General features: G+C 40.3%; 1 protein-coding gene across 1 annotated transcript; it reads right to left on the reverse strand.

The window, feature by feature from the left end:
- Positions 1-946: 946 nt before the first annotated feature.
- BMP3 (bone morphogenetic protein 3) lies at positions 947-24656 on the reverse strand (the record flags this gene model as incomplete). The annotated part of the gene is made up of 3 exons (XM_082653400.1): positions 24329-24656; positions 7553-8463; positions 947-1138 (listed from the first exon to the last, which is right to left on the reverse strand). Exons 1-3 carry the CDS (start codon positions 24651-24653, stop codon positions 947-949), a joined length of 1428 nt encoding a protein of 475 aa, XP_082509526.1. The 5' UTR covers positions 24654-24656.
- Between the last annotated feature and the right edge of the window lie 1616 nt (positions 24657-26272).

Raw genomic sequence — 26272 nt, forward strand, 5'->3', positions numbered from 1 at the left:
CGGTATCTATTGATTACTTCATAGGAAGTAAAGGCATATCAAGAGAATTAAACAACTGAATTTTTAAGTTCCATTTAAAAGAACAAATGAAAGCACTCATGGAAAATAGATATGGAAGAAGAATTACGTCTGGGTTTTTGAAAATTGGGTTGCTGGTTCCCTTTCCTGGGAGGCCATGAAATGAAAACATCAGTATTTCCAAATAAATGGCTGAGCCAAGTGGTAACTCTCTGCATATGCTTTTGGATCAGTCTATTCTTTTCGGTAAAGTTCTCGTAACTGAATGGAACTTGCCAGAACATGAAATGAAACAAAACAAGAATCCTGTGCAGACTGAATTATAAAGCCATGTTAAGCAAACCTTCCTAAAGAGGGCACAGGCCCCTGGCAATGTGCTCACATCCATCTACACAGAGCACACACTCTGCACTCAGCTAGTCACACAATGGCCTGTAGAGACAAACACAGGTAAACTAGTCTCCATAAATTTTAAGACAAACATCAGAGCTGATAGGATTATTTAGCACTTGATGCATTGCTCAGGAATCTAAGGCCATAAGCCTGCTTTAAGATATGAAATGATTCTATTCTCTATGAGCAGAGATCAATGATAAGCTATTGGGTTTTTCCAATCTATTTTCAAAGCCCATTACAAAAATAAATCAGTTTGTTCTCTAATAGTTCTAAAAACAGTTTGATCACTTGTCTTGCTTAATTTTTTTTTTAAAGAAAGAGATGTCCATATTTTCTAAAATCTTGCTTTGAATTACATTCAGAAACAGATACAGTCCAGTTCTCCCTGGTGGAAATCATCAGTCTATTTACTCATTCTCTTTTGACCATTAAAAAATCTTTTGAAATGAAAGGCATTGGCAGTGCAAAAAAAAAAAGTCCATAAAAATAAACTAATGATTGAATTAAGCATTCAGATGAGTTCTTTGCTGGGTTATCTGCAAGCGCAAGACTCTACCGTCATGTTTGGATATACCTTAAGTACCACATTCTTATTTTCATCAAAGAATAAGATGCTGAGCGAGGACATCTTTTCTGGCACACAGCAAGGCTCAGGAATCCCAGGAACGACGCCAACAGCTCTCACTATACTCTGGATGGTAGCATGATTTGATGGCTTCAAAGACTGGAAAAGAAAAGAGAGAACACCAATTAGGTGGAACTGCTTTTCCGCTCTCCAGCCCTCATCGCTAAAATGTATATATTATGAACCCGTTTCAACAGCTTACTAAAGCCCTGGCATCGTTACACATTCAACCCAACCTCCAATATCACCATCACCAAAACGGTGATTTGTCATTTACTAAGTGCCGGCTCAGTGCCAGGCATGTTCTGTGTAATATTTCTAATCCTTACAACAAAACAGCCATCTCATACATTTTACAGGTAGAGACAGAGACTCAGAAAGCTTAAACGACATGTCTAAAGTCATGTAGACATGTAGAGTGAGGATTTTAATCCAGTTTTTAAAGCAAGAATTGTTTAATTAAAAATGAGTTACTCCCCAGAGAATTAATACACCCTAGGTTGTTCTGTATAACAGGTTTGCAACGGAAACAATTTGATCTTGATCCTATGCTAATCATAAAGAACCCTTAACAAGAACCTATTTAACATAGATATTTTTGCCACTGCTATAGTGAAATTTATACTTTGTTTTGCAAATTTATATACAAATACATATACAAAATACATATACAAAATACAAATACATTTTGCAAATGTATAAACAAATTTATACTTTGTTTAATGATTACCACCAGGATGAATTGATGGTGATTACACAATTGGCCACTGGGGGTCACTGTTGCTCAATGGGTTCAGACTTAAAGGTTGTAGCGTCTTCTAAGTCTGGGGCATATCCTCAGGGAATAATCTAGAGGGCCTGAGGTTATCCCATGGCTGTCAGAAGTTTGACCAAAGAAACCTGGGTAAAAGCTGTTCCCCAGAAATGCCAAATGGGATCATTAACGTCCACGGGAGACGTGTGGTTTTATCTAGAGAGTATCATCCAGCTCTGCTAAGCATTGAAGACTGGTCACTCTTCCAAGCCCAGAATGCTTAGGTATTGCCAGAGTGGTAAGAACTTCTTCATGAGCGGTGCCACAATTTTCAACATTAGTTCTCCCCAATGTCTCTTTTAAGCAGATGAAACCAGTTTTGTTTCAAACAAATTTAAAAACAGGAATTTGGTAACTTGCCAGGGATCATGTGTCAATTCAGGTGTGGGATTTAGGCCAAAACTCTGGTTTTCTAATGTCAAGATTTTGAGCCATGTTTCAGAGGCACCTCTGCCCCCAGTGAATTAATTGGTATTCTAATTTTACACACCTAAAACTCTCAGTATGGGAAACTGCAACAAGTTAAAAGGTTAGGAGTATATACAAGCCAAGGAAGAAGCAAATAATATAGAAAGCTGGCACAGTGTAAAAAAAAAAATAGGACTGGGGGGAGGGGGGCAGAAAAAGGGCAAATCTGATTTGTCTCATCTCATCTTTCAATCTTAGTGAAAAAAATTATCCATACATTAGACTTCAACATTATTGCTAACAGGCATAAATTATTTTAAAATTAGTCTGATGATGGCCAGCTGCCTTATTTACTCTTTCTTCCTAGAGATTTTAAGTGTATGTTAAGAAGAGTAGTTAACTTACAATTAAGTAGCATTGCAAAGAAAGGTGTTCTCTCTCCTTAAGGATAAGAAGTCTATGTTGCTCTATTTTGCATATCATGTGCCCTGTGGCAACAATACTATCTGTGTAACTGACAAACTGCAATCCATATTGTACAACAGGGCTCAATGGCCACTGTTTGCTATTTCATTAGTATTGGTGATTTCTAAAGAAAACTTTTGCAGCTACACTTTTCTCTATTAATTTATTTTTAAGATTCAATCATCCAAACAGCATATGATAATGCCCCAAAGGATTTTTTAAAAACCATAGATTTTATGACAATATTCTGTTATTGTTAATGTTTTACTGACTCCTATACTATTTAATTTTCATATAAAGTAGATCTATTTAAGTAGACGAGGACTTGATCCATAAATCCTGCTGTGCATGGCTGGTCCTCAGTGCCTGAAGCAGAGCAGGCTTTCTAGGCACTGAATTAATACTTGCCAAATGGATGAAATACTTATAAATAATAACATACCCTCCACTGTACCTATTTCTGTGGAAATAATTCCCATCAACAAAATTGAAAGGTTCTGAGCAAATGACCTGGCGCAGATATGGAAAATATTCATGGGTGTTCCCTAGGAAAATTCCTGTCATTTTTTTTTTTTTTTTTTAAGCTCTAACTCACAAATGATAGATTCAGGAACTATGAGCTGTCTCTGGTGGGCTCACTGGAATCCAGGTGCAAGCCCTTGATTCCCTGCTGGTGTGTCTTATCAGCAACCTCTCAGTTTTAGAGGGAGTTGTCCCCTTTTTTCTCACTGTGAAGTTCTCTGATCAAGCTGCCGTGACCAGGAATAATTATATCATGCACAAAAGATCCATGCGGTCATTTGCTAGTGTGGAGCATTTGCCAGTTTATCATTTTTGTTTGTTTTTGAGCTCCGATTACATTTCTCAGGACCCTCTTTACGTAGCTTAAGAAACCTAGTGATGGCAAATGCAAACCTGTGTTGTTTTTCTCCCCAGTCTCCCTTTTTATTGAAGGTGAAACATGACATTGACATCTGTTTAGGTCATTTTTTTTTTTTTTTTTTTTTTGCTTAGGTAACTCGGTACATCAAGATTTAGGATTTTTAGAGTTCATCTTCATGATCAGAGATTGGAACTGGAAACCTCAGGAAATTAATTGAGGGTACATCATTTTGACCTCATCCATGTGAATTTCTTCTTTATATAGGATGCTTGGTTCAAAGTGTTTAGCTTCCTTGCTCCCTAGTTCTGTGTCTTTGCTATTCCCAGCCTTAGCACCATTCCATGAAAAAAGTCCTTCACTCCTCCAATCCTTGCTGGTTCCCTTGGACCTCTGTCAGCAACAATGGCTCAATCATTTTCATCTGAAATCTCTGTTTTCCATCTCTTTTATGGTGGTGAGGGGAGGCAAAAGCATACGGCTTGGCTAAAGCTACATGGGTATTTCTCATCTCATGGCAGAACGCCAGGGGTCTCTCTCCCTGGGAGGACAGATTGGCTGTAGGGGCTAGAAATCAGAAAAATTCAAGCTGCCGTGTCTGTGAATGAAATCTGCAGTGGTCAGGCCCGCACCTGCCAAGCTGTGGATGATGTCCTCGAGTTGAATTTGATTACAAATGCGTTAGCAGGGGAGAGTATGTCATCAGCTCCAAGCCTTCATTCCTGACTCAGGCCATGGGGTTTTGCTCCACACTCTTCCAGCCCACATGGGTGTGATAGCCCAGAAACTATCTAATTGGAATCAGTGAAAGGGCAAAGCCAGGAATTTGGGAAAGGCAGAACACAGCTGTTCTGAATTACAGACAGGTTGTCAACTTTTGCAGACAAAGAACCCGCTCTAGAGAGCAGGCTCTCACTCAGGAGGCCAGAAGGAAGGAGGGCCAGCAGAGGAGTCTGGCCTGGGAGAAATTTTCTCTGGGGCAAAATGTATATCTACAGTCTGAAAGTTCTTTGGCACCTCACTTATTCCACATGTGTTTGTACTGATCTGGTCAGAGACCTTGTTTTCCTCTGTTGCTCAGACTATATTTTTATTTAAATAGTTTACTCTGCTTACCATGCTGGACACTGCTGATAACAGCAACACTGATTAGGTACCCCTGATGTCACAGCTTCACACTGCTTCACGCTTCCCATCCTTTAGGTGACTGTACCATTTGAAAGACACAAAGCCTGGAACACTTAAAGGGAATCACTAAAAAGCTTGAAAAGCAGATCCACACAACGTGATGAGAGACTGAGAACTCCACATCACAGCCAAACTTCTACTCTCAACTTGGCAGAAGGACATCTCCAACTCAGAGAGAAAACACCCTTATCCCTGTTAACTCTCCCTGCAGGTCTGATGCCATCTCAAGTTTTGACAACTATTATCATGAGTTCAGTGCTGCAACCAATGCCCTCCTGATTCTATTACCCTCCAAAGAGGTTATGGGCTGTTGGACTGAAGGGAGAATCCAGTTTGAAGCTTTGTGATGTTAAAAAGGGGTAAGAAACATGTACAAAACTTTTTCTTGTCTTATGTCTTCTATTCTTTTGATCCCCTTTCCTAAGTGGTTTTTCTTCAGTCCCCTACATTTGATTTTCTATTCTCCTCAGTCCATTGGCCATTAATACAACAATAATAATAAACAATGGCCACGAATAATCATGTCAATGGCAAAAATTTGTTGAGTGCCTACTAAGCACAAAGTGCTCTATGATCTCATTTTCCCACTGTTTTCATTATGTAGATACTACGATATTTTTATTTACTGTGGTACCTCTTTCAAAGATGAGAAACCTAACATACAGAAAGTTTGAGTAACTCCCCCCCAGCCAAAAAAAAAAAACCACAAAAAACCACAAAGCTGGTAAGAGGTGGAACCAAGTTTTAAGGCAAAAGGATTTGACGGCTCAAAGTACGATGTGTGGACCAGTAGTATCAGCAACATCTAGGGGCTTGTGAGATATGCAGAATATTAGGCTCGACCCTCAGAACCACTGGATCAGAACCTACAGATTAACAAGATCCTGAGGCAAATTGCAGGCATCTTAAGGTTAAGAAACCCAGCTATGGTCGAGCACGCACATTTAATCATTCTGTTGCACTACCACACTTCTTTCCTTAAACTTATCTCTTCTATTCTTAACTTTTGAATTATTATTCTTTAGATCACTGAGAGCCACGATGAAGATCTATGGAAGCAAGGTTTTTGAACAGCAAAAGCAAGAGGAGCCGACAGGAAATGGGAGAGGCAAACTGGGGTAATGTGGAGACCAGGCCAGGTAAGCCAACTGACTAAGTATCGCCACATTATCATGGCTCCCTGGGTCTTAAAATCTGGAGTCAAGAAGAAAGAGGGAAACTCCTTCCCCAGGCTACCTAGAAGGAACCACAGTTTATGAGAGTGAGAGGGATTATTTGGAAAACTCAGAGACCCACTTAAAATCAGTCATCCCAGGTTTAGAGACAGTTTGAATCCATTTCTGCCTCTCAATGCCACAAAGCAAGCCACACTGTAAAATAAAGATTCATCACTGCCTGTTATATTTGGCATCCTTGTTGTGTGTTTTAAATGCTATCGCAGTTTGACCAAGTTTCGTTTGATCAGTAAAATGTCCTTTATAAATATTTAGACAAGATAAGGCAGTTTATGTCATTATAAATGTATATAATGCTTACTTTGTGTTTGTGTTGACAAAACATGGAATTCACAAGGTCTAGAAAATGTAGAAAGCTCATCCTCCTGAGACATTGTAATAGGAAAATGGGATTTCGGTCAAGGTCCTGGCCCTGAGGCTGACCTGGTCTTGTTCAGTCGGCCCTTTGCTTTATGGGTGTGTTGCCCTTAGCATCCCAATGATCACAGGCCTGTAACATGAACAAGCTGCTTTAAAGATCTGTAAGCAGAAGTTGGTCACTTTTTGAGGCAAAGGGTTTTTTTCCTCCATCCACATACAATAGCAGAAGTTGATTCACTTCAAGTTTTGCAACAAACAAACAAACAAAAACAAAACAAAAAAACACTCTTATTCTTCCTCTGAATTCTATTTCTAGGAACACTTTTCATTGTATAATCCAAATTGTTACAAGCTAAGAATGAAAGTGCAGCAGTAAGCTTAATGGAAGGCAAAGGGGTACAAATATGTTTTATTAACTCTAAATTCAAAGAGAACAGTCGCTTGGACTTGCTGTGCAAGATGGAGGTGGGATTGGGAAGGCTTCTGAGAATATATCTGTCAGGATTCTGAGTACTGATAGGACGAAGTTCAGTCCATTGATTTTGGAAGAGGCACAGGTAAGCTCTGACTGGTTGAAACGGGTCTTAGAAGTCTACAGAGTCATTGTTCCGTATTCTGACTCCTGTTCTGATATTTATCAGAGAAGCAAACGATATAAGCATCTGGTGGATTTCATGAGGTAAGTTTTCCTAGCCCAACCCTGGTCCTAAGCCCCATGATGACAATTCATTGCACAAGAGACTATCAAAAAATGTTCTGCATCAGGGCATCAGTCCAATTAGTCCTTCCTTTTGCTCTCATGACATTCACTCATTCCCTGAATACCCCCTCAAAGATCAGCCTTCTACCATTTGGGGCTTGCTTGTTGTGGACCGGCACAGATTCACATGTGACCAGGTAGCTGAATATGCACTGTGTTTGGAAACAATGCAGAAAACATGTTTTACACATACATTTTTTTCTCATATCTTTCTTCATACCAATATTGACTTCATATTACTTTAACAACCATTAAAGAAAAACCAAGCATAACCATGTTACCTATTACACTTTAGAATGCAAGAATAAAGGTCCAGATGGATTTTGTAAATGGAAACACACACTCAACATGTGCCTTTCTACTCTGTGGAAATAGGAAGGACAGGACAAAGAACAATGGCTACCTTTGGCATGGGGAACTGGCATGCTCCGGAGCAATAATAGGCATCAAAGGACTTGGGGGAGATAATCCATTCACTCCAGCCAATATCTGCAAAGTCCACTTTAAGGTACCGCCTGGCACAGTTGCGAGGTTCAATCCATTGCTTTCTTCTTGCCTTCCTCAGGGTCTGTTCATCAAACTGGAGCGTCTGGCTCTTCTGGTGAGGTCCCTTTCTCTGTTTCTTTTTGTTCTTACTCTTTTCAGGGGACTGAGTCTGAAGAGTCTTGTAAGGTTTTCTCTCCTCCCATACCCCATCCTCCTTATACTGATATTCTGCCCCAGGAAGCTCATTGTTCTGCAGAGGCAGCAGGACCCCAGCAGAGCGCTTCTTCCTCCGTTCAGTAGAAAGGGCAGCCCTGATATGGCTATCCAGTTTGGGCACAGCTCCAGTGGGGAAATTCCGGTGTCCTTGCAAGCTTGATACCACACTCTCGGGCTCAGAAATCGCAATATCATTGGCATACACCAAGATATAAGGCTCAGGAAAGGGTGTTATCTTCTTTGGCAGCTGGTGGCCTTTGGAAGTAATGTTAAATCCTATGAGGGACTCCTCATTTTCCTTGGCTTTCCTCAAAAGTTGAGTGATGTCTTTAGACAGCCAGGAAACAAAATCTCGATGAAGTTTCGCTCCATCTACTGAAAGATGACCCAGGAGTTGACTTTGGTTTCCGGTGGATTTGAGGATCCACGTAGAGAGCTCAATGTGAATGTGTTTCCTTTGGGAATGATGTGAGCATCCTTGGGACACAGGACAACTCAGGCTGATATTTATTAGCTCTCCAATATAGAAATACAGTGTGGCAGATAAAATGTTTTCAGACTTGGTTAGAGAAGTCAGGTTAAAAATATGCAGTTTCTCATTTTCAAGGGTTCCTAGGAAGAAAAAAAAGAAAGAAAGAAAGTAAACAGGAGTAAACGTGACCCCTACCTCACATCATATACAAAAATTAACTCAAAATGAACGAATGACCTAAATATAAGCACTAAAATCATAAAATTCTTAGAAGAAAACATAGGGGTAAAATCTTCATGGCTTTGGATTTGACAGTGGATTTTTATATATGACACCCAAAGTGCAAGTAAGAAAAGAAAATAACATATAAATCAAAAAAGTAGATAAATCCATAAAATAGATAAACTGGACTTCATCAAAACTTAAAATTATGTGCATCAAAAGACATTATCGGGCTTCCCTGGTGGCGCAGTTGAGAGTCTCCCTGCCGATGCAGGGGACATGGGTTCGTGCCCCGGTCCGGGAAGATCCCACAGGCCATGGCGCGGCTGGGCCCGTGAGCCATGGCCGCTAAGCCTGTGCGTCTGGAGCCTGTGCTCCACAATGGGAGAGGCCACAGCAGTGAGAAGCCCGCATACCACAAAAAAAAAGAAAAAAAAAAAGACATTATCAAGAAAGTCTGTACAACCTACAGAATGGAGAAAATATTTTCAAATCATATATATGATAAAATCTAGGACCCAGAATATAAAAATAGCCCTTACAACTCAAAACAAAAAGACAAACAAACCAATAAAAAATGAACAAAGGAATCAAATAGACATTTCTCCAAAGAAGATATACAAATAGCCAACAAGCACATGAAGAGATACTCAGCATCATCATTAGTCATCAGAAAAATGTAAATCAAAACCAAAATGAGGTACCATTTGACATATACTAGACTGGCTATAATAAGAAAAACAAGATAACAAGTGTTAGTGAGGATGTGGAGAAATTGGAGCACTTTTACATTGCTGGCTATAATGTAAAATAGTTCAGCTGCTGTGGAAAACAGTTTGACAATTCCTCAAAGTTAAACATAGAAATATCACATGACCCTGCAATTCTACCCCAGGTATAAACCCAAAAGAATTGAAAACAGGTGTTCAAACAAGTACACGTACATGCACGTTTATAGCAGCACTACTCTTCACAATAGCCAAAAGGTAGAAACAACTCAATGTCCATCAGTGGGTAAATGGATAAATAAATGTTGTATAATCATATAATGGAACATTATTCAGCCATAAAATGGAATGAGGGACTGATAATACTACAATGTGGATGAACCTTGAGAACATTGTGCTAAACGAAAGAAGTCAGACACAAAATGTCCCATGTTGTACGATTCCATTTACGTGAAATATCCAGAACAGGTAAATCCGTAGAGACAGAATGCAGACCAGTGTTTGCCAGGGGCTGAATGTGGAGAAATTGCTTAATGGGTAGGGGGTTTTACTTTGGGATTATAGAAATATTTTGGAACTAGATAAACCTGGTGGTTGCATAACACTGTGAAGGTACCAAATGCCCCTGAGTTGTTCACTTAAAACTAGCTATACTTAAATGATGTAATTTTCACCACAATTAAACAAAAGGAGTAATTTTATCAACTGGATGAAGATTAAGGCAAGGGTCAGCCATTTTTACTAATTTTCTCTTTCCTTTACTGAAACACACTTGTAAACATAGTGGTATGAGAGCTGGGAGTTCTGGCTTTTAATTATGAGACCGCCAAGAACTATTCCTAGAATTTTGGCACAGTGTCATGATAGCATCTTATCTGAAGCAGCGTCTAGCCTACTGGTTACAAGCATTGGTGGAAGGAAATTCACTTTGATTCAAATCCTGGCTCAGCCACTTATTAACTATGTAACTATGTAACTCAGCCACTTATTAACTACGTAACTAGTGCTCTCATTCATTAAATGGAATAATACTCCTGTCATCAGAATTAAATGAGATGTGTGTAAATCAGTTCATAAAGGGTCCAGTAAGTGTTTCTTAAGTATAAATTATTATTGTTGTTCGTACTGGTGTTAACCATAATACAGGGATTACCCCTTCTTCTATCTTCCTCACAAAGTTAAGGGTGCAGGATGAGGGCGGGTAAGCAAGACCATATAGCTCCATCTTCAGATAACATCTGAAAAATGAGTCACACAGTCAAGCGTGTCATGAAGAATTAGTGCTGTTGTGGAGCTTGTCTAAAGTTTATGCAATTACATGAATATAAGAGTTGAATTGCTTCTGTAGAGTGCGACAGAATTATCGAAACTGGGCAATTTGTATTTCCACGTCTTCAGATGCAGAAATGAGAGAGAGTAACAGAATGGGCAATTGATTAGTAAGGGCAGAAATTGGTTCCTGTTCTTGAGATCATCTAATGACCTAATGGTAAGGCTGAGCTTAGGCTCAAGAATCCTCTGTCCTGGGATCAGTCACCAGAGCCTGGGCCCTCCTCCATACACTTGTTTCATATACATATTTATTTCAGAAACATACACGCAATCGTGAAATTATGCTCTTGATCAAAAACATATTTTAGTAAAAACAAAACATTTTTATAAAGATCTGGAAACTTAAAATGAGTTCATTGAGTCCCCATTTATAAGGGAAGTGCAGTGGGAAACATATTTTACTCATTTCTAACATTGTGTGAGGGAAAAGGAGTAAACTGCCATTTGTGAATGTTTGTATAATCCATGACACCAGGATAATATTTTACAGACGTTTATAACAAAGCCATGGCATCAGGCTTGTTCAGACTCTAGCTTTAATTCATACTTTTAATTCATACATTCAAAGAGCGTGTACTTTTACCCAGATGGAAGTTTTAAATGGAAGGAAAGAGAAGTCACTCTGTTCTAAGTATGTGGCAATCAGATGGTTGCCAAAGGAACACACTGGCAGGGAAGAAATGAACTCCGAGGGATGTGGGTGATGGTGTCTTATTGGGGAAACCAATCCTACTCCTTTTGCCTACATTTTGCTTCAAAATATTTCCTTCTTTCACACATGTTTCCAGACACCTTGTGCTCTGCTGTTAACCAGCCTTCACCTTGCGTCTAATCTTCAGTATCGTCTCATAAATGTCACAGAACTCGCCATACTGCCTCTTCTGATGGCTTTAATTTTAATTCAGTGCCTTCGTTTGAAGTCAAAGCCCTATGGCCCTGCCTCAGCTCCACCACACCCAATAGCTGTACTCAGGCAAATTACCTAAACTCTTCAAGTCTCAGTTTGCTCACCTGTAAAATGAACCCAATAGTATCAACGGCAGAGTTGTGAGAATTCATTGAAAGAATGCAGGTAATGCACATAGCCCTTAGGAAAAACTCAATGAATGTTAGCTAACTAGACCTGCAATGTCCACTATGATAGCAACTAGTCACTTAAGTTTGAATTGAGATGTTCCGTAAGTGTAAAATACACACTGTATTTTGAAGCCTTAGTATAAAATATCACATTAATATATTTTATATTGATTACGTGTTGAAATCATAATATTTGGATACACTGGGTTAAATGTTGTGATACTGTGATTTATAATAAGAAATATATATTTGGTCTTTGTCTCCGTTTCTGGTCTACAACTCCGAAAACTCTAGGAATTTCCTAAGTGATGAGAGCCGTGAGGTGTCCTTTGTTATGTTAATGAGGTGACTTTTGGAGGTCACCTAAGAATGGGGTCTGGCTGCCTGGGAACCAACCCTGTGATTGGGGATTTGCACTTTCAGCTCTAATCCCCACCTCTGGGGTGGGGAGAGGGGCTGAGGGTTGAATTAATCACCAATGGCCAATGATTTAATCAGCTGTGCCTACATAAGGAAGCTGTAACAGGGAAGAGCCAAATGTGACTACATACTGGATCTGTTTCTTTTACTTTAACCTTTGCTTTCCGCTGCTTTTGTTCACCAAAAGGATACCGTCTATACATAATGGCCTGCCTCAGGGAACCCTGCCCCTCTGCCTGAATGTTAAACCAAAGTGCCTTTGTTCAGGGAAGCATCCGGACACTGTCCACCTGAGGATGGCTGCAAGAAAGAAGAAATTACCACACCCCCTCCCCGAGGCTGGCCATTCCAGGGGATATTTCCAAAACTTATGGCCTTTTTACTTTACTTCCTTATCTCCTCCCCCTCTCTGTGCTATAAAAGAAACGGGCATCCAAACCCTGATAAGATAGTTTTTCAGAGACACTAGTCTGCCATTTTCTTGGCTTTCCAATCCAATATTTTGTCCTGTCCTGTGGTGAGCAGAGCGAACTTGGACTTGGTAACCATCAAGAATTGCTTGTTGGTGTGGGTGCAGAACATTTAAAATGTAATATATTATTGAAATTAATTTCTCCTTTCACTTCTCATGTTTTTTAATGTGGCTACTAAAATTTTTAAATTACATATGTGGCTCACATCTGTGGTTCAAAGTAAATTTCTCTTGGACAGTGGAATGACCACCATTTTTGTGGTCATATAGTCCAAAAGGAAAGAAAAAAGGCATTGTTTTACAAAGGCGGTGAAGAATTAGGAATTTGCTAAACATGAATATGCAAACCAAAACATAAGTTGAGCAAAAGATTATTTTCTTGGAATGCAACACACCTTCCTTTATTAAGGACATTATATTAAGATAATTTTGGTGAATACTTTTAAATTTTCCCTCCAGCTGAAGCTAATCAGTTCAATCTGCAATCAAAAGTCTAAGACCAACAAACTGCTCTAAAATAGAGTTAAATGGGCAGTTGAGCAACAGTGCTTTATGGCAAAGCAATTATACACATAGCTTCAATTGTGTTATTTGTGTATTACACATATACAACCACTACAACCAACAAAGAACAGGAACTAAAGCAAAACAAATGTTTTACTTTAACAAATATGAATTGAACACCTATTAGGTGCTGGACCCTTGGCTGGGTCCGCTGCCCAGTGGCCACTGCTGTCCACACCAGGACAAGGGGAAAAGATCAATATGAAGGTAGCTACGCCGTGATGATGCTACTTTCCGTCAAAGGTGTTAACTATGCTTTTGGAGCACAAAGGAGGGAGCAATGAACTTTCCCCATGTATGGGGAAGAGGGACATATGGGGAAGATGGAACCTTTAACCAGACTTTTAAGAATGAGGAAAGAAAGGCAAATATCATATGATATCGCTTACATTTGGAATCTAAAAAAAAAAAAAAAAAAAACTGATACAAATGCGCTTATATACAAAATAGCAATGGACCCACAGACATAGAAAACAAACTTATGGTTACCAAAGGGGAAGGTGGGGAGGGATAAATTAGGAGGTTGGGATTAACAGATACACACTACTATATATAAAATAGATAACAAACAAGGAGCTACTGCACAGGGAACTACACTCAATATTTTGCAATAACCTATAAGGTAAAAGAATCTGAAAAAGAATATATATATGTGTATAACTGAATCACTTTGCTGTATACCTGAGACTAACATGGCATTGTAAATCAACTATACTTCAATTAAAAAAAAAAAATGAGAGGAAAAGGGAGTGTTGGGCAGGAGATAAAAGCAGCACATTCTAGTCACAAGCAGTGTTGGACATCTGGAAGATTTTGCATAAGCAATATTTCCAATGTTTAATGGGAACTTACAAAAATATCCCAGATTAACGTAGTTATTCGAAGTCCTTACAGACACCTAAACTGCCGTAATTCAGAAAAGGAATGGCCAATTCACATTTAGCTCCTAACTAAAGGTGTTGTATGATACCTAGCACTCGATGCCTTTGCTATTTCCACCCAGATGAGGAGATGCATTACCTCTGCCTGTCCTAGATCTCCCTCCTCCCCATGTCTTTTAAAACAGTGAGCTAGAAGTCTCAACAATTCCACAAAACATTCCTTGAACCCATACTTTATTTTTGCCTTCCCTGACTTTAAGCATTTCATTTCCGTGCAAGTCAATGCTCTTTTCCCTAAAACAAGTCAACAAGTACTTAGTCTTTATAAATGGACAAAAAGAGTAGTGAGAGAGCTGCATGGAGTCGAGTAGATGAGTGCAGTAGAGTATATAAGATAAGATAAATACCTCCCTGCAAGTTGAAATATGTGGTAATAATATCTATTCAATTACTCTCATGCTTTTTTAGATTTTATATTAATTTATCTTTTCAAAAAAGTATCTTCTCGTATACTTAACAACAGGAGTTTTGCAGTAACCTTCTCTCTCTTCCCCATGAGTAGCAGACTTATCTGTGAAGAAGATATCTATGTTGAAATATCAGTGAATGGAAAATACTTTCGTGTTCACTTTTTCTATTCTTCTGAAATATTCCGATACTTACCTATTTGGAATCGATGAATCCGGAAACGGAGGTATACTTTCTGGTTAATAAGAACAAACATATAATAATAATATTAAAAAGCAATGGCAGATGTTATCAGGTTACAAAACAATAGTTTATGTATTTTTAGGCTGTTGGTAGTCTTCAGGTATTAGAGAACGTAACTGTGCCATGCCAATCCAATTCTATCTAGAGTTGCATACTTAATTCTGGGTGCTCTTATTTTAACTAGCTTATTGATATAAAAGAGAGCAACTAGGAAAGTAACCAAGATGTTGGTCTTAAAGTTATTTCTTACAAATTTGAGTTAAATAGAGAATACCTGCTCTGGAAGAAGAAAAAAAAAAGGTTAATCGGTGACGTGAGAATTGTTTGCAAATATTTGAGGGGCTGCAGAGAGATCAGGGTTTTTCTTGTCAGTGTCAAAGATGAGAATTAAGTCTAAACGTGATAGCTGAATGGAACCAGAATCAAGGTCAACGTAATGACTTTCTAAGTGTCTAACCTGAGGGTGAGACCCCTGTGGGACCAGGCAGACAGAAGAGAGATGGTCATAATTCAAGACTATTACAGGAGGATCTCTTTACGGTAGGGAAGGTGTGAAAAGTGAACTAGATAACCTCTCAGATCCCTTGCAAGGAACTACCATAGGCTATATTTCCAGCTCTTCCTAAGGAAATGTTTTTGATGCCAAAATATAACTACCAATAGGTGGTGCTGTTTTCTTACTGTTTGCTGGCACTAGCACAAGCTTGGATTTTTCCTTGCTGAGAATACGTCTACTGTGGTCTAGTTAGGATGTGCCATTGGCATGATAATCTTATTCTGAATTTTCTAGAGTCATAATACCTGTGAATTGGAAAGGGGTTTAGAAGTCAGGTGAGTTTCAGAGCAAGCCATACTTTCCTTTGCACATCTGTTAGGACTTTGCCGCTGCTGCCATTTCTCCCTGAAATGCTTTTACCCAACGTAGTTCTCCTTGATTATTATCCAGATTCTATTTTTAAGGCAAAGCAGAGGCAAGCTTGTCACGACAACCCACTCCTTCGGTTCAGACCCCTCGTCTATTACTATTTTCATTATATTGTTATTCCTTCCTAAGACCATAAATTCCGTAAAGACAAGGCTCTGTAGTAATTACATCAGACTCTTCAGTCCCGAGCGTGGGGCTTAACTCTTAAGCGGTGCTCAATAAATGCTTCTTTTGTGAATAAACAGATTTAGTCCAACCTATTCATTGTAGAAATGTAAAAATGAAGGCCCATAAAGGCAGCCAGCTGGTGAGCATTGATTTTGGAGAGGAACCCAGGTCTTGTACTACCTATATGGACTTTTTTAGGAGTTTGGTTATTAGATAAAGGTACAAGATCTATTTCTGTTTTCATCTGAAAAGAAAGCACCTGCACCTCATGAAACCAAGGGCTCAGTAAGGAAACTGTGACTTGGGACCAGCTGTACTATTGCGACAGTTCAATTCCTCTCAGGGAGCAGCTGAGGCAGTGCCCAGGGAGTGGTGAGTGGAAGGTCACCTTCGTGCTGGCCCACACAGAACGTTTTCAAAGGGAAATAGAATATACAATGGAAAGCTTTCTATGTAAAGTCTGATTTTAAAACAAATAGACTAAATGAAATCTTGATGATTTGTTAAATCCCCAGGAAGCAGGGAAAACATTTTAGTCATACAGAAAATATGTAACTAAGAACAACTCTTTTTTTTCCACCTCTTTCTCCAAACAAAGCACAGCTGCTAGAAATGCAGGGGTGCCTAGGACAGGACCATATACGCCCATGGTCACTGGCTGAATATTTGCTGTAGATTATGGAGTCAAGGCTGCAGTTCCTCTATGCCACCTTCGGTTTCCGGGCAAAGGTGAGATGGAGAGATTCTAAATAGAACACAAAGTCAGAATGTGGTTTTTCTTGCAGTGTTCCAGTCAAATAACTGACTTTTATGGGATCTCAAAACAACCGTTCTCTATGTCCAAAGTAAAACATGGCCAAAGATGGTATAATGTATGTTTTTCTAGAACAGCAAAATGTTCACTAATCAGTTTATCTGCTCTTAGCCTCCACCCGAGGGCATTCCTAGACTGTGAGCTCTCGGAGGGTAGACCCATGTCTGGATAAAGTTTTGAACTCCTAGTTCTTTGCACAGTCTGGAGCATTGATATCTTGAAAAATACTTGTCAAATTTGTTGAATGAGCAACGGTATAAACTTACCAGATTCTAAAGTGTTTCCTACTTCACACTAAAGTGAAAAAGCTTTCAAGTGAAAAAACTTTCAAGTCAGCAAAAGGCCTTCTTGGGGATAAGTACTGTTGGAGTTTCAGTTCATCAGAAAAGAAACATTACAAGAACAGTGGTATATAAAATAGAATAGTTTTGCCATTCAACGTATATTTTGTAAAGTGCCTCATGGAAAATTCTTTCATGGCAATCTTATTTTTAAAGGATCCTTTGCCTGGCAAATAGTTTTTCTACTATTTTTTCTTATCTAGTCCTCTGAACATCTAATTCAGGTCAACTGAAATATTTACTGAGTGCCTACTGTGTGGCAAACTATGCCAGGCCTTCAGAATACAAGCATGAAATGAGATATGCCCTTTGCCCTCCAGAGACTTGGCCCCTGCCCCATCATCCTCTTTCTAGCAATCCTATCAGGCCCCAAACTCTCTGCAGCTGTGAAAGAAGGGTAAGACGTCTTTATCAACTTACTTTTGAACTCCTCCCCAGGGTAAAACTGTCATAAAGACATTAATATACCTTCCAAAGTGAAAGAAAGTTACCCTTACATAAGTTAATAAACCATTTGTCTGGGGGAAAGGCCCACTAAAAGGGCCAGATGAGACCAGAACTAGAACGTTAATCAATCCTAGATTTCAGACGCTGGTTAAAAGATACTCAAAACTCCAGAGACGTGAGCTTAGAACAGAGTGTCTCAAACATGCATCAGAATCACCTTGATGGCCTGTGAAAACAGAGATTTCTGTGCCCCAAGCTCAGAGTATGATTCAGATGGTTTGGGTGGGCTGGAGAATTTCTAACAATTCCCGGGTGATGTTGTTGCTGCCAATCCAGGGACCATACTTTGAGAAAAACTAACTTCAAGAAATCACTATAAAAAGGTGCAACTCTGCTGCATGCAGCCACCAAGGTTAGGACAGAAATGGTAATTTCTCGAATGTAGGTTTGGCATAGCATAGATTGTATTACAAGAGGACTACTACCGGTTCGTATTTACGTTTCTACCCAAATATATCCTTTGTGCTACAAACAATTGCAATTATTAATGTTTTACGTAGGTTTAAGGTTTTGTGGGAAGCTAGAGAGAAACAGTATCTCCAAATATTAAGAATACCTCATTTATATAGGGCTTCCAAACTTTTAATTCATTTTCACACTCAATTTTTTTCAATTAAGTTGCACCATCTTTCTGTGAGACTAGCACAGTAGGTGTGACTTAAGCCATTTGATAGATGTCAAAACTAGGCCTAGCAATATTAGATAACTTTATTAATTAGCAATTCAGCCAAGATTAACATTTAGATCTCTTAATGCTTAGCCTCAGGAAATAGAAAACCTGAAACTCTAGGAATTTATTCTCTTCTTGAAAACCATTTATCTTAACCCATGCCTAAGTGCAGCAATTATACTCAACTCAAACAGTCTTTGGATTAATACCATGCAATTAAATTAAAATTTTCTTTGAAGGAAAAGCAAAGAAGATCACGTTGGGCCTCAATAGTTTTAATTGTAAAATCAGAGGACTGGGCAAAGAAGCTTTCATTTCTAAAGCTATTGGATGCAATTATTTTATAAAAGGAATATTTAACACTTACTATAATATTTAACAGGAATATTTAATATTTACTCACTCAATAAAGGAAGAACATACTGAAGTTGCTAATACAGTAGGATCAGTTTGTCCAAACACTTTTATTTACAGTGTGCCCAAATAAAATCAAGGCACTGCATTTACTGTGGTTCTATTGCCAAGAAATGATGGGTCGTAAAGGAAGGTAGATCATTGAAGGAGTCAATAAAACCCCATGGTCAATTGGCTTTATGACTTACATGCCGATGTTTCAGATGAAAAAAGAGACATTCGTGCCTTTAATAATATCATCTCTGAAAATATTCTAGGACACAGCCACTACTAACATATGAATAGACTAGCAATGTTAATGGATTTTTAAATATATTCCATAGATGAGGGCTCTTCGGTCATACTGTCATGGTTTACTATGGTCCAAAGTAGATATTATCCTGGTATACTTGTGTCACTTGATTAATACTATGTCAGTGTTTCCATTACAAAATTCTATTTTCATGTGTTCGTAACGTAAACCTAAAAATTCACTCTGAATTGAAACTTGGCGTAGGAAAGTTCAAATAGAGACTCTTTGTGATGCCAAGCTTCTTTCCACCATACCACTGAAATAAAGTTATTAAGATACTGATTACTAGGGTATACACATTGGATATATGAGAAAACCATTAAAATTTTAGGAGAAAAGTTCTGACGTAGGAGCACAAAAATCCTGAATAGCAGATACAAAGTATATGCAAAGTTGCTCAATAATTTTCACTAGGCTTTTTGATAGGTATGAGCTTTATTATATCTAATAAATACAGCAAACAAATTGGGATTATATAAGAGATTTGATAGGTATCTATAACCAAGGATTAATTGTGGTAAAACATTAAAGAAGTGATGTGCATGACCTCTAGTGAATTTTTCCACAAATAAAGTAGCTTTTTTTTTAAAAGAATAATACCAGATTAGATGTAAAATAATAAATATTAATCCTATAGAAGAAAACAATGAAGGAGAATTCATAGGGAAACAGGCAAAATCAAATTTAATGACAGAAACTCTAAAATTACATTCAGAGAAGTTTAAGATATTTAATCAGGAAGATGGTAGAGTCGGCCCTTGGTATTCGCAGGGAACTGGTTGCAGGAACCCTGCAGATACCAAAATCCACAGATGTTTAAGTCCCTTATATAAAATGGCATACATAGTATCTGCATATAACCTACCACATCCTCCCGTACACTTTAAACCATCTCTAGAGTATTTATAATTCAACAAAATCAAGTTTTGCCTTTGGGAAATTTCTGAAATTTTTCTGCTCAAATATTTTCAATCTGTAGTTGGATCCTTGGTAACCAGGGATGTGGAGGGCCAACTGTACAATGCCAACTGGACTCAAGTCCAAAAACTAACAATGTAAGTAAACATCCTGAATAAACAAATGAGAAATGAGACAGTTTTCAGTCATAATATTCACTTGAATTTTGCATATCTTCTTTCTTGAGAAATTAGGAAGGCTCTGAACCAATGTTTACCCAAATAGATATCTTAGAACCATAATTCTCTAAAATGCTCTCTTGGGGAGAAAGTGATCCACGCTTAAGAGGGTCCACTAGCATTTAAAGGACCTGAAAGGTCCCAAAGCAAACTGATCATTTTTCCCAAACTTATTTGACCAGGGAATGCAATTTTATGTAACAACTGTTAACATCTTTTAAAGATCCTCTTTTAAAAAATTTTCTCCTAGAAAATAAGATGATTAGAAATCATAGGTTTTGAGATAAGCTCAGTATGTTTGAAAAACTGTCTGGCAAATACATCATGATGCCCATTGCTTCTTCCATTTAAGTAAGGGGTTGGACTTGCTTTCTTTAAAGCCTCTTCCAAATACAAAATTGTATAATCCCAAAATGCTTAAGAGCAGGTTTGACATCCACATCTCTATTCAATTTTTAGAAAAATCTGAACTGGGTCAATCAAGTGCTTATAAATTTCCACTGCTTAGATAAAATGTCTGTAACCCTTTTAATATATTCTTAATAATGTATATATTTTTAATGTACAAATATTCCCCTAGTGAATTATCTGCTTAGGCGATGTTTTTCATTGACCCTCATGGTCTCTTGGTCTCTTTGAGTGTGTCTAACTATACTAAAAAGCTAAATTTAAATTATTTTCTATGTAATACATTCTCTTTCTCTTTTCCATTAGCATAGATAATCAAGAATTCATGGTTTTATGGATTTTTAAATGTCAGAGATTGTAAAGCTGTCTTGTCTATTACAGTAAAAACTTCATTAAGGGCTATCATGTATTCAAAGTAGTGTGTAATTCAAAGCAGCTGCACATCCAGCTCCCCCTCTCCAGATGTACTATTGTTCTTGGAATAAAAACATCAGATAATCTAAGTAGTCTTTAATTTCAAGCCTAGTTTCTAGGTGCCAGGAATTTCAAGGTAACTGTGTTTTAATAAAGTTGTTACATCCCCTTGCCATCAAATCCATCAAAAATGATGCTTTCCCACTGGCCCATGCATTTTACAGGACTGGCTCCTATTGGAATGATTGTTTAGCCCTTAATTATATCTTTCCTAAAGCCTTATATTTTAGACTTACACTTCAGAAACATGTCACTTTACAATTCTTCATTTTTAAAGACTTTTGGTTACAGTAGGAAAGACTCTCCCCTTTCTCACTGAAGGAAAATATTCACTTTTGGGTCTGACTTTCCTCAATTTTCTTTTCTTTTTGTCTCTGAAGTCTATGTGATTTTTTTTTTAAGGTGACATAAATCCACTGAAATGCAACCATTTTTGTAGTTACATGTCATAAATTAAAATAATGATAGTTTCCTGATAAGAACATCTGTGCTTTAATTGCTTTCCCTAAAGAGGTTAAATTTATGATTAAGAAAAATAAGATTAAGTGACTATGGAAATGATGAGAAACTAATGAACACAAAGTATGTATCTTAAAGGACCAAGCCAGGAGAAAACCTCATGTAAAATACTCTTTTTTTATTACATAGAAGCCAAGGACAACTTAAACTAAGATTAAAATAAAAGCTGATTTCATATCCCTCTTGTCTTCCTTTAAGACGGTGTGTTTTTCTAAAGCCGAACTTCTCTGTCATCAATAATTTTGTAAATTACCTTTTACAAAGGGAAAGATAAAACGTATCTTTATGTAAACCCTTACACATCACAAAAAGACTTATGAGTTCTCCAAACTTACGGTTTTGGCACACCAACTGCACACCATTGAGGGAGGAGAAAAGGGTTAGCAGAAAGTGTATTTAGGATGAATGCCACCCACCATCAAGTAATGGTTTAAGTAGAAAGTAATCAGAGGGAGACCACAGCAGCTAAATTTCAACCAAAGATATTCTAGGTTTAGAACAATAAATAATTTTAATCAGGTATGTTCCAAGGAGCAAATAGGGCTCTAAGGCTATAACTCAGCCTGAATAAGCACTGGGAAAGTCTGCCAGAACAGCAGCCACTCCATAGATAGAGCACACACCTGACCTTCCATTAAAATCTGTAACATCCTTGGTACGGAGAAGCCCATACATTGTGAAACTTAAACACTACGGACTAGAAAACATATCTAATTTATTAATGCAGACAGCATCTTTCGCCTGCATCAGAATGTATGTCACAAGCTGAAGGATGTTACAGAAATGCTGTTATGGATAAAGGAGAGACACACACACGAAAGCCTTAGCACCTTCCTGGAGCCCTGCCTTATTAAAGCCAGAACTGCCTCATAATAAGGTCCTTCTAGTGTGTTAGTAACTAAACACTCTTGGAAGTGGTCCAAGGCGAACAGTCTCTCCAGAAGTCTCCAATGTAGTAACAGGACACTTCAGCTTCCACAAAAACCAGTGTCTACATTTGATGAATAAGTCATTAAGACAGTCTCTAGGATGTTAAAGGAATTACTTTTCTTATCAGGGCACGCAGCCTTGTATATAGGCTTCAAGCTGCAATTCATCATTTCAAGGGAACTTCTGGCCTCTGTATCAGAGTTTATCATTTGATGGTATAAGACTACAGAGAGGCTGATAAGGGACACTCTGAAATTATAATGCATGGAGTGAGCTGGACCCCAAAAGTAAAGGGGGCTGAGTTATTCAAATCCTTATCCATCTCCCACTCATGGTTCCCTCAGTCTAAAACAAACATACAAAAACACTATACAATAGTTGTGAATGAAACAAACTCACATGCTACCTCCAAACCTCGTGATTCATACTAAAATGAAACTTGCCAATACCAAAAATGCTATTCACCTTTTGGGTACCTCAGCTACTCCCTGGGAATAGTACCAAGAAAATGAATATCGAGATAAGAATGATTCCAGTATCTTCATTATTGCCACCTGCCTTGCCCACCCAACTACCCTTGTTTCTCCCACACTACTTCTTCATTGAGCTCTGCCCTTGGAGTTACACTAAAGTAAACAGGGCATTCACTGGTGTGGTCAGCTGTCAGGACAGCCTTCTCAAGTGGCTGACACAGTGTGGATGAACCAGAGCAGGTTTCTGTTTCCGTAGCAAAGGCCAGCTCCTTATAGATCATGCTCGTGGTTTTAAGAAGAAAGTGAAATCTGGTTCAGCTCAGACTATAGCTGAAGACTCCTGCATTAGAAAGCATAATTCACGTTTATTGTAAATGTCATCATGCCTATGAGCTCTAGAGTATATTTACAGTGTCAACCTAGGGCTTTCCTTGATGGATGCTTTTGTGTTCCTCTTTTCCAGGAGTCCTACATATCAAAGGTTTGGGACATTTCTTTCTAGTGATTCTGACAGAATTGATAGAGCGTGAGGCACGGCCTCCTTACTTGAAGTTCTTGGCTATTTTTCAACGGTTCACTGAAGACAGGTCCCTTTATCATGAATGTAGTGAACAAAAAAGCCTGGTGCATCCTCAAAGCACATAAACCGAGTTAGTGTCCAGGAAACTTTCCCTCAAGCTGTTAGCACAAGGGAGGCAGGCTGTTAGCCTAAGTTATTCGCTTCACCGCAGGGGCCAGGAGAAACCTTGTTAAGCCATGAATTTCAGTCCGCAGTGATCTGTGTGTTGAAAAACGGGATGAGCAGATTTTCATCGGCGGATTCCAAGAGGTGTTTACATCCTCGGCTGCTCCCCTCCCTTCCAGCTCCTCCCAGGGTGGGTGGTACAGCCCCTATTTGCCCAGATGGGTTTTAAATAATCGAAACACCCAAGCACCTGGTTTAGTTTGTGTGTTTGCCACCAAGGGACTATCAAGTAGAAAGTGTCAAATATAGTAACACAGAGGACGCGAGTTAAGAGGAGGTGCAAGGTCTGGAGAAACGACTGTCTAAAAGCCCAAGGGAAGGCATCTAGTTCAGGTGTGACTTTTCTCTCTGGTGCCCCCGGGATTGGCATAAAATGACATCTGCCTCTAGGTAAACATGGCTAAAGCCCAGTCCAAGGGAATTTCCGCTGACCGACTTAAGAAACATCAGCACAAGATACCCCAGAGAAGCTCCAGACACCCAGGGCAGGAGGACCCTGTGGGCGGGGTGGGGGGCAGCCCCTTCCCTTCTTTCACGCACTTCCTCCAGCCGACTCCCTCCAGGGCTCAGCGCCCTTCTCTCCACTTCTCCCTCTCAATTCGGACTCTACCATTGGGCTGACTCACAGGCGGGATGCGGGGTGTGACAGGACCGAGGGGCTCGGAGGGCAGCTGGAGGGCGAGGGAAGGTCTCTAGGTAACACAGGGCAGATGAGGAAGCCGTGGGGGTCCCGGGAGACACCTGGGGCGGGAGCGCGGAAAGGGGGCGCCTCGGGCACTCACCTGCTGCTGCGGCTCGAAAGCTGCGAACGGTGTTGCCCTCGCTCAGGGGCTGGGGGAGCAGAGGGGGTGAACCCCGTTCCGAGGACCCCGGTGTCCGCGCCGCCTCGGCTCTGCCGCCGCCTCTGTACCTGTCGTAGAGCCGCAGCATGTGCTCTGACACCTTGTCGAGCGGCTGCGGGAGGGGGTCTGGGCCACCACCTGCCGTACGGTCGCCTGGCACGGGCTCGCGGAGCTCCGGGAAATGCTGCTTGAGTCTCTGTCCGTGCGCCAGGCTCACGCACAAGCAGCCCAGCCATAGATGGAGCAGTCTGCGAGCCCCAGCCATAGCGAGGTCCGCGTCCGCTGCTGCGTCCTGGGGGCTCCCTCTGCGGCGCGCAGGGCCGGCGGCAGAGAGGAAGGTTGAACTCCCAACGAGCTGGGCGAGGGCGCCCGGAGCCCGGACGCTGCCTGAGCAGGACAGCGACCAGCCCCACTTTTTGCGCCGGTCGATCGCGGACCGGCAGGTGGGCTCTTCCCCGGCAGCGGCGCGGACCTCACCAGCGCAGGGCGCTGCCGGCCCAGTCTCCACTCGGACCCCAAGAAAGAGCTGAAGTCGTGGCGTGTGCGGCCGGGGTGTTTTCGGATCTGTCTGTACCCTCCCTCCCCGCTTTATTTTCGGGAACACCCGGCCGAAGTTGCCGCGCTGGGCACGGGGACTAGCGCCGTGTCGGGCGCAGAGACTGAGCGGGGTTGAGCGCCGCGGTTCTGAGGGCGCTCGCTCGCCTTTTGCAAGGATTGGAGCAGCCGCGGTGCGGCCAGTCCGAGTTTTGAGTGTATGCGTGTGTGTGTGTGTGTGCGCGCGCGCGTGTGTGTGTGTTGTGTGCAAGAGAGAGAGAGAGAGAGAGAGAGAGAGAGAGAGAGACTGCCTTCGTTCTCTGGCTGATCTGTACAGTCGGCAGCCAATCTTGCTGTATCCCTCGCCCTCGCAGACGGCTGGGACCCCGCTATAGCCGGGAGAGAACGGAAGGGGGAAGTAACCAGCAAACCAGCAGGGGGAGGGAGAGAAGAGGAAGCAAAGTTGGGGGTGGTAGGGGAGAGGAGGGGGGAAAGGAGAAGATCGAGGAAGAAGGAAAGGGTAGGAGGGACGGGGTATTACTTTTTTAATCCCTTCAAGAACATTGGCTATGTCCCGGCCAACAAGAGAGCAGAGGAAAAATAAACTTCTTCCTGGACACTTTCGCCTCTGATTCCAAACAACATCAAGATGTGAACACCATTTTCGCTTCCTTTCGTGGGCCTCTCGAGACCCAGGTTGCGGACCCTGCACCTGTGCCGGGTTGCCATCTCTCCCTGTCTCTCTGAGAGCTTACCCATCATCGCTCCTTCTCTTCTGCATCTTCACTTTGAATCCACCTCCTCCCCCCTGCCCCCAGGAGAAAAGTATGTGCGAGTGGAGTCAATCCCGTCTTAAAACAATAAACAAGCAAACACACTACAAACCCCCCTCCCCCCCACACACACATTCCCCCTCGAGAGGATTCTCTGCAGGATTGTGAGCGGTGGTGAAACGGAAAGACTTCTGGGACACACCAGAATCCAGAGTGGGCTCTCAGAGTTAGCACCTCTTACTTAGATCCTTCCTCACCCTGTCTTTCCTGGCTGTAAAATGGTGATTAAACTACTAGCTAACTAACATTTTACCCCACACTTACCATGCCCTAGGTACTCGCTGTTCTTTTGATTTCAAGTGTATTGTCTTTAAAGGATTTTAACGAGAAAGCCCATTTTACCGATGAGGAAACTGAGGCAAAAGGACACTCCTAGATGGCAGACCTGAACTCCAAACTCAGGGAGTCTGATTCCTGGGCTCAAGCAGTTAATCATCACACTATTAATAATGAAACTAGCATTTATTTAATTTATTTTTTAAACATCTTTATTAGAGTATAATTGCTTTACAATGGT

This window comes from Grampus griseus (assembly GCF_964374135.1).
Source record: "Grampus griseus genome assembly, chromosome: 4".
Lineage (NCBI taxonomy): Eukaryota > Metazoa > Chordata > Mammalia > Artiodactyla > Delphinidae > Grampus > Grampus griseus.